The sequence below is a fragment of the Hyperoodon ampullatus genome (genome assembly GCF_949752795.1).
Source record: "Hyperoodon ampullatus genome assembly, chromosome: 2".
NCBI lineage: Eukaryota > Metazoa > Chordata > Mammalia > Artiodactyla > Ziphiidae > Hyperoodon > Hyperoodon ampullatus.
Genome location: NC_136915.1, coordinates 157,025,352 through 157,034,413, shown reverse-complemented (window position 1 = coordinate 157,034,413; position 9,062 = coordinate 157,025,352). Strand labels below are relative to the sequence as shown.

Here is a 9,062-nt window from a genome sequence, read left to right as displayed (position 1 = left end):
GGACAAAATTGGACCCATGGGATGGAAATTATAGTTAAGGATGGTGGCAGAGGAGGAACAGAGCATGAGAGTAACATTTCTGCTCTCCAGACATCAGAGCTGTCTGAAAGCAAAATGATCTCCTTTGGGAGATAGTGAGCTCCCCATCCCTAGAGGATGACCAACCAGCAGGAGGTGTTAAAGGGGAAATGCAAGCACTATGGAAGCATTTGCACTCGATGAACATTAGGGTATCTTCCAACCCTGAGAGACTATGGTTCTATGAATATATTGAGTATCTAGGCATGCAGGGAAAACTCCCTCTCTTCTCAAAGCTATGAGTCAAAACATGTTAGAAATCATTAAAAAATTTCTTGGTGTTACATGATTAAGTGCCAAAAGTTGTCAGCATAAAAGCTGAAGGAATTCTGAGAAAAAAAGGCTTGAAATGATGCAGGGAGCAGAATGTGAGTCCTGATGCAGTCCTTTGTGCTGGACAGACAAGAAAAGACCTTCTTGGTGAGATGGCATACTACAAGATGTAAAGGAAAATTATTGTAAGCCCCCAAACCTTTTATTCAGCTTTCATTAAAATTTTAAAAGAAACCATGGGTCACTAGGTACAACAATATTCTAGCAAGAAAGCTGGAAGTGCAAAATCGGATACAAGTGCTTTTAAAATGTTATATCCTGGGGATCATATTTAAACAGGAAAAGGAGAGGGATTAGGAATATTTACAAATCAGTTACCTTAGAGTTACAAAGAATACAGAATACTAACCAGGTAGGATAAACTTTGAAGTAAGATTTATCCTTACTTAATTGTTTTGTGGCAGGAAATAAGAGTTTCTAGCTGGTTTAAAATTTTGGTTTACTTTTGTTTTATTTTCCTTTTGAGAAGGGAAAAGAACTTTCCTTCAGAAGTGGGTGTGTGTTTATAATTATCCCCCAAAGACTGTAACCTTTCCTGAAGACTACCATTATTTGCTATAGAAAAACTGCATCTATTATGGGCATGTTTGTTGCAGAGAATGGTGCTTGTTTATATGAAGTTATATACTGCTTGTCACAGGTCAAATTTTCTCACTCTCCTGAGATAATTAATATTGATCATGACCAATGACCTTGTTATAATTAATCTAAGCACTATATAAAGTATATATTGCTAAGATGGGGGGATCTCTTTTAGACCTTTCTTCTTATAAGGTTTGTAAGTTTAAAAAATACTTTTAAATAGAAGACTCATTTTCCAAACCAATGCAAAAATCAAGATTCTTTGATAGATCAACGGATTAAGGTTGGGAATGATTGTGTTTTGTTCACCTAATGGAGAGTGGGGCTACAGCAGCACATAGACATTGGGGAAGGATGTGAGAGGGACCAATGTTCTGTGTGAGTGTTCATAGTATCCTACAGAGGCAAGAGTACCGTTTTAGAATCAAACAGAAGTCATCTGAATCCTGGTGAGGCAGGCTGGTTGCACTGATGCCCCAGTTAATGGCTCCCCTGAACTCTTGCCCAATGCAGTGTGTGACTTTGCAGCTCTTCCATCTCTGAATCTCGCCCAGCCTTGTGACTTTTTGGCCAATAGAATATGGCAGAAGTGATGCTGCACCAGTTCTGAGCCCAGGTCTCAGGAAGCTTTTTGCCTCTCTCTCTCTTTCCTTCTCTCCCTCTCTTTTCCTGGCTACTGCAACAGGAATGCACCTGAACCAGCCGCTGAAAGATGAGAAACCACACGGAGTAGAGCCCAGTTGCCCAGCAATGGATAGGCTCCACCAACATACAGCCAGTCACCTCCCACACATGTTGAGAGAGCCAGCCAGGATGAGAAGAGCCGTCTACCTGGTGTTTGACCCATAGACTTCTGAGCAATAATAAATGCTTACTGCTTTAATCCACTGAGTTTTGGAGTGGTTTCATTTTGTAGAGATTGCTAAATTATACACCTGGTTCAACTAGTTACTAGCTATGTAACCTTCAGAAGTTGCTTAATTTCTTTGAGGCTCCTTTTATTCATTGTGCTTAAACGCACATTATCTCTTTTAATACTGACAATAACCTTGTGATTGGGTGCTATTATTCCCATTTCACAAACAAACTAATTCTTATAAAGGTTAAGTGGCTAGCCCAAGTTCACACAATACGTTGACAGCCATACAATTTTCTCATAAAGGACTTCAAAGCAAGTAAACCAAGTTTATAAGCAAACTTTGTGAAGAATTCTAAATTGTGATCTGAAAGGCAGAAAGGTTCATGAATATTAAGAGTATTCCTTACATGGAATAATTGAAAATTTCAGTGCAGAAAAGATAACCCCCAAACTGAAGGTAGTGCTGGCAGGGGCTGATTGTTTTGTTCATCACTATTCCCAGGGTCTGGCAGAGTCCATGGCACATTAGCAGATATCGATAAATATTTTTTGAAAAAAATTAATCCATGAATGAATCCTGACAGTACACGGAAAACATCATTTACTCTAAAACCTGAATCAAAAATTTAAGGTTCAAAACTTGAAGCGTCCAGCAGACAGAAATGAAAATACCTTCATTTTCCCTCACACGATCCCTCTCAAACTGTGTAGAAAAAAACTGTCCCCCACGTGATTCGGGCAGGAGCACAAAGGAGGGTGAGGCAGGGAGTGGAGGTGTTGAAGTCTTACTAGGAGACGGCAGCTCTTAGCTTCAAAATCACCCCGATGCCTTGTAGAAATTCTCCAACACATAAACCCACTTTCCTACCCCAACAGTTACACTTGGAATTGCTAATACAAAGAGAGCTCTCACTACTACATATGCATACCCCTTTGTGTAGAGACCAGAGGGGGAAAAACACAACTGGATCTGCAGAAGGTCTGGAACAGCTTCCACAGAGGACTCAAGGTTCCTGGGAAAAGTGTGTAGAGACTAATAGATAGCAATCTTGATAAAAATTTTCTTCAGGGTATCTGTAGGCAGCTGGATTTTGGATTTTAGCTCATGATAGAGAAGAAATAAAAGAGGCAAGAAACAAAGGGCAAACGGTAATAGGTTCAACAATCAAACCTGCAATTTCTTGAGTAGAGTCCTCAGCTGCCACTTCTGCTGTCAGAACCCTTCTTCCTCTTCTTGCAGAACCACCGTTTTCTTCCCAGATCTCCCAGCTGGACTGAATTCCCCCAAATCAGGGACCACATCTTCTTCCCTGCTCCTTGGCCATCCTCAAGAAGAGGGCTTGCTAGAAGGAAGATGCTGTCCATTAATTCTCAGGCATTTGCTCATGCTTCACAGATTTGGATGCCATTCAATGGTAAACTTCTTAAACTTTTTGCATTGTTGACTTCATAGGGACCTCAGGAAAACCCAGTGGAGGCTACTTTCTTGAAAACTAGGAGGTAGTTCATAGTAGCTAGCTTGATTTGGGGGCAACTTGGCTCTGATGCTCCCTCACAAGAGGGATGGGTGTGCAAAAACCCATGATCAAGTCCCATCACTAAAACAGAACTATCTAAGTAGACTGAGGGTGGGTAAACTTCCCAGTATCACAGATCCTTATTATGTGCTAAGGGATCACCAGCTATATCTCCACTTGTCTCTTACATCTGGGATTGGGGATATTCATTCAGTTATTCAACACTTCTTGAGCACTTGCTATATGCAGGCACCTATGCTGTGCTAATGATTCAAAGATTAAAGGCAGGGTCCCTGCCCCAAGGCACAGGATGGGTATATGGCTGCAGCAGTGAGAGGAGATGAGCAGAAGTGAGCAAGTACATTTGGCTGAGAGTTCAGCAAAGTGTTATTGGGGGTGGGAGCGGGATGGGGAAACTGGCCTGACTTGTACTGACTCTTACAGGAGAAGTAGTGGGAATTGGCCAGGTGGGGAAGGGAGGGACAGATATTCTTGACAAAGGGGAGCCTGTGGCAAAGGTTGAGAGTTGTTCTTTCTCCAGCACTCACTAGAGCGCCTGCATACACAATCATTGTTTTTTGGATGAATGAATTTATGGATGAATGAGCAACTGTGGATATTGGTGAGTAAATATTGTTTTAATTATAATTATAGAAAGAATAAATATTTTGCTCAGTGTTGCCCATTGAAAACAAATTTGCTTGAACAGCATTTCAATTACATCAAGAATAATTGCCCATGGCTGTATTATAGACGTAATCCAACTCCTAGAGAAATTAGCATATGCATTTTAAAAGCATAATTACAACTGACATTAAGTGACTTCCCTGTGGCTTCTTTCCTGATGACAGAAAAGTAAAAAGTTCCATGATACAGCAACAGTGACTCACCTTTCTGTCTCTGAGGACTCCTCCTCCCAGCTCAAGTATGACATATGCTTCAAAGATGAAACTAGCCCCATTCCAAATAAATATGACATTGGACACTTCTTCAAGGACAAACATTTTATTGCAATATAGGCACTTGGCAGGGTAAATATGTCGTTACAAAGTGTTTTAAGTTTATATACTTTCTATAGTGACCAGAAAAATCAATCCACAGTGTAGATTTCTTTGCTGAGGTTGCAGACTTCAGAAGGCAAATCGTAAAACCCATTTGTTTATGGTAAAGTAAGAAGGCACATGTAGCCAACTTTTTTACCTAGTGAAATCGTATTATTGCTTTAGTCAGTGATGTCCTTCTCTTCCCCAAATTAAAATTGCTATGTAGCACATATCACTTATCGCTTTTTATAAAGAAATAAAATCACTTGTCTGAGAGAATTGTGGAACCCTTTGAAATCACTGGCTCCAATCTGAGGGTTACAAAACCAGACTTGAGAATCTCTGTAATAAAATGTAGAAGATCGAGCCTGAAGACCTGTAGTTCTTCACACTCAGCCTCTTTATAAAGCTTTTGGACAAACTGGAACCTTATCCTTGTGGTCTCTAAAATACGTTTTTTTTTTTGAAAAGAGTTTACTCTGCATAATGCAAGGCACTACTGTCTTTAAGCTGCAAAGGAAAAAAATGACAAGCTAATTATTTTTCAAGGAAAATATTCTTTGTGAAAAGTCAACAGTAACATAACTAAAGTCATGGAATTTTTGCTGAAGACCATGTCTTGAGGTTTCATGCATTTCAAATGATTTGCCCATAAGAGAGATCCCCAGAGCAGCCTGCAGAGGCTTTTCGCGCTGCTCATTTAAATCACAATAACCTTGCTCCAACCTGGAAACCACTGAAGCAATACAGATAAGTCTGTATTAAAAGCAAGACAAACTCATGGTACTATGAAGCTATTCCACTCAACATGTTAAAACAAATAAGGAAATTTTAATGCACTTTAATTTCCTGTTCCATCTTCAAATGGAACAATCATCGGACTTAATCTAGTGGACTCGTCTTTTGTGAAATATGTACAGAAAAATTCCTTGTGTTCTCAGCTACATCCTTCCACTTGGTGTCTGGTTGCCTCTGGTCTACGGATGGGTAAAGGGAGGGCACTGACTGATGTTCATCCATCCAATGAAGTGACAGGTACTCTCATTTAGGGTTGGAAAAACCTCTTAGTTTTCCAAGGTGCGCCAAAAGCCCCGAAGTGAGCAAAGGGAGGAAGCTGGGAAGCTCCGGTGTGGGCTCAGCGTGGGCCCTGACCTCCTCGCTTGCTTGTCACGATTCTCCCGGAGAGAAGGGCACTCCTTGGCGAGGCTGGGTACTACTCCTTTGGCTCCTGGCCTTACTGGGCAGCACATCGGACCATCTGGCCACCTGCCCCTTGGACTCTGGACTTGATAAGAGAAGACTCCCCAAGGGCAGAAAGCCCAAGTAAAAACATCTCCTTGCCTGACAGCAAGCCCCAAATAGCCCCGGCACAGCGGTGTGGTGGGTGATCAGTTCTCACATTTCCTGAGCAGCGGGACACAAGCAGTTCCTTGTTAGGCACTAGGGATATTCAAGGGACTTGAGAAGGCAGGGAGCCATTATTCAAGGCTGTGTGTGCAGGAAGTACACAGGATGACTAAACCCTAGTGTCTGTCCTTGAAGGAAGGAGCCCCTGGAGAGACAGGAAGTAAACATAATTGTAATATTCTGAGCCAAACGCAAGGACATGAGTGAGCACGGGCACCGCGGGGACCAGGGGAGGAGTGACCTCCACCTTCCTTACCTACGATGAGATCCTTCAACAAACGTGAGGATCTAAACACTGCAAAAGAAGTTGAAACAATTCAATATGAGAGTATACTGATACTGATTATTTTTCATCCCTTATGACCTAGAAATCCAAGCAATTCTTCATGGAGAGGTGGAGAGGGAGACATTTTAATTCCTGGTTAAATGGTCAAACTATGGGACACATTCTTTAAAAAACTGATATAAACTACTTGCTGCTGCTGATCAAAACAAGCTCTTAGGACAAGAGCTTGGGATCTAATATTAAAATTTGTGGAAGGAAACTTCAAGATGTGGAACTGGGACTAAAGCTTTCAGGAAATAATCTGGTATTTTTCTGAAGGACACGAGGACACATCTTTTTAATCTTTTACAAGTAAGTCCATTCCATCTTTAACATTAACAGGAAAAGGTCAAGATCCATTTAGAAGACGTATTTCCGTCTATTTCCATTAAAGTGTAAGCTCTGGGAGAAAGTTGCAGAGTCATTTTCACCACAGTATCCCAGCACCTGGGACATAACAAGATTCAACTTGCTGAACAACTGAACAAATAATTTCCATTTCTGGTAACATCTTTGGAATTTAATGATCTATAGCTTTTTTTTTTCTCTCTCTCTCTCTCTCTCCTTCTTCCTTTCTCGTTCCCTTTTCTTTCCCTCTTTTCTTCTTTTTTAATTCATTTTATTCACTTCATTCCCTCCTGAGAAGAAACCAGGACTGTTTCAATGGAAAGACAGAAAGTTGTCATATTTTTCCTTTTAGATTAAATTCCTTTGGTCCTTTTAATTTATACTAGACAAGCACCTTATCTTTTCATTTTTTTCTTTCTTTCTTTCGTTCTTTTGTTGTTGTTGTTTTGACTGTGCCTAACACAGCATGTGGCCTAGAATAGCTGTTCAAATGATGTCTGTTTAATTGGTAGGCTTTATGCTCGATAATTCAGCTAAGCTCTTTCTCTGCACAGTCTAAGGCTAATTTGGAATGTTTTCAGGCTTAAACATGCCCAGGAAATTTCCTTGTCTCATCTGATTTTCTCCAAAAAGTGATTAATTTATAAGAATTAACAAGATTAATTAGTAAGAAATTGATAGCACAATTGGGAAGAGGCCCAGACAGCTGCACAGACCACAACCTTCCTCCGTTTCTGCTCAGCTTCCCCTGAGATGTCTCGGGCATGATCTCTCAGGCACTGTGGGGCTGCACACAGCAGGGGGGACTGATATTCACCACCTCCCTTTCTTGCAGCCTGAATGTGGACTAATGCTGAGTCCTTAAGAGACCGTGAGGCTGGTATAGTAAGCAGACGGCAAAGCTGCATTTACTGCATGTCTTTGCATTCTTACAAAAAATTCAGAAGCCTTGAAGTGCATTAGAAGAGAATGTGCAGAACGCTCCGACTGTCTTCTCCGCAGCACCCTCCCTCCCGGGACACCCTCAGCTGCCTCTCACCCCACACACTCCGTTACCTTTGTAATTCCTGTCAAAATGCTAAAGCAGTAATTCATGGCAGAACAGTTCCACTGCACAAAGGTTTGCCTCAGCGCTCATGCTCTACGCGCATTCCCTCTACCTTCATTACACAAATTAAGGAAGTACTTCATAATTTTGTTTTCTTTTTGTTCTGGTAACAAACTGCAGGCAACCCCTAAGTGTATCCTTGAGCTGTATCCTTTTGGCTGAGTTTGTTCAAAGAAAGACTTTTGGCAAATTGTCCCTTTCACTCCTCCGAGGGCTGCGCTGGGGGATCTTCTCTCTGTGAATCTAGGCTATAGGTGTCTGCGTCACTCTCAACCACCCACTGACACTCGTGAACGCGGGTGGCCTTACTCTCCTTTGCCTCCACGCCAGCGGTAGCCTGGGCTGTGCTGCGACTCCCTCCCACCACCTCTTCTTCCAGAGAAACCTGGCTCTCACTGGGGCTGACGGGGTCAGAACTTAACTTGCAAACTTCTTGGGGCATAGCCTCAGCCTCCACAGCGCACCTGGGCTCTCCTCCTTCAAGGGCGTCCAGTCCGGAAGACCCCGCCGTGAGCTCCCTCTCCGTGGGCTCCCCGGCCTCCGCTGGCTCCTCTAAGGGGCCTGGGCCCCTGGCGCCCTCGCTGAGCACCCCCCAGGCTGGCTGAGCCTCTGGAGATGCCCCCAACTCTACCCCACCAGCCTCAGCCTCGGGAGAGGGAGGATGGGCCTCCCTCTCACTGACCTCACTTTCTTCACTGTTGACCTGACTAGAGGCAGCTGCTTGATTGGTCTCTGTGTAGATTTGGGTCGTTTCCTCTTCTTTTTCAATTTCTTGGGGAACAAGGGTCTCCTTACTTGTATCTTTTTCAATCTCAGGCGTGGCAGATTCCGCTGGTACTTCAGTGGTCACCGTCAACAAATTTCTGAGCTCTTTCAAGGAGCCCAAGGCGGAGGTGGGCTCTGGCTTTTCCTGGGTGGGCTCTTGGCCCTCATGAGTCTCTCCAAACTCCAGCTCTGAGGAGTGTTTGCCCAGGGCTCCTGCTGTGTCTTCTGCAGCCACAGGATTCACAACAGGGTCATCTGTGCTTGAAATGATGATCTGCCCGTCCCCATCTGGGGTCGGGCTGGGCACAGGGAAACAAAGGCTTTCTCCTTTGGCCAATGGACTAGGGACCCCTGGCTGTTTCTTTTCCCCTGACTCCTGGAATACCTCGTTACTCAGGATCTCACTATCTGGAACTTCTGGCAGAATGGCTGAGGCTCTCCTGGCAGGGCTGGCCTGGTTTGACCCTGCAGGAGTTTTTAGATCAGTTAAGCTGGACACGCTTTCACTGGGCAAGGCCATGTTGTCTTCAAATAAATTGTGTTTCTTCAGGATAGCAGCTTCCTTTATCACTGAGGGATACCAGAAAACAAAACATAATGTTAATACTCTGCCCTGGCCAACCCAGATTTTCTGATTTTTGTCCAGAAGCCAAACTCCCCTCTCAGCTTTTCTGGCCATCAACATTTCCCAATTTCA

The 9,062-nt window shown here is 43.1% G+C and overlaps 1 protein-coding gene across 1 annotated transcript in view; it reads right to left on the bottom strand.

Moving 5' to 3' along the window:
• Window positions 1-5,911: 5,911 nt before the first annotated feature.
• NIBAN1 (niban apoptosis regulator 1) overlaps window positions 5,912-9,062 on the bottom strand; it is a 159,231-nt gene continuing 156,080 nt past the window's right edge. Inside the window, exon 14 of the mRNA XM_079726916.1 lies at window positions 5,912-8,935. Coding sequence (XP_079583042.1) covers window positions 7,800-8,935 — 1,136 coding nt within the window. The 3' untranslated portion in view covers window positions 5,912-7,799. The remainder of the gene's footprint in view (window positions 8,936-9,062) is intronic.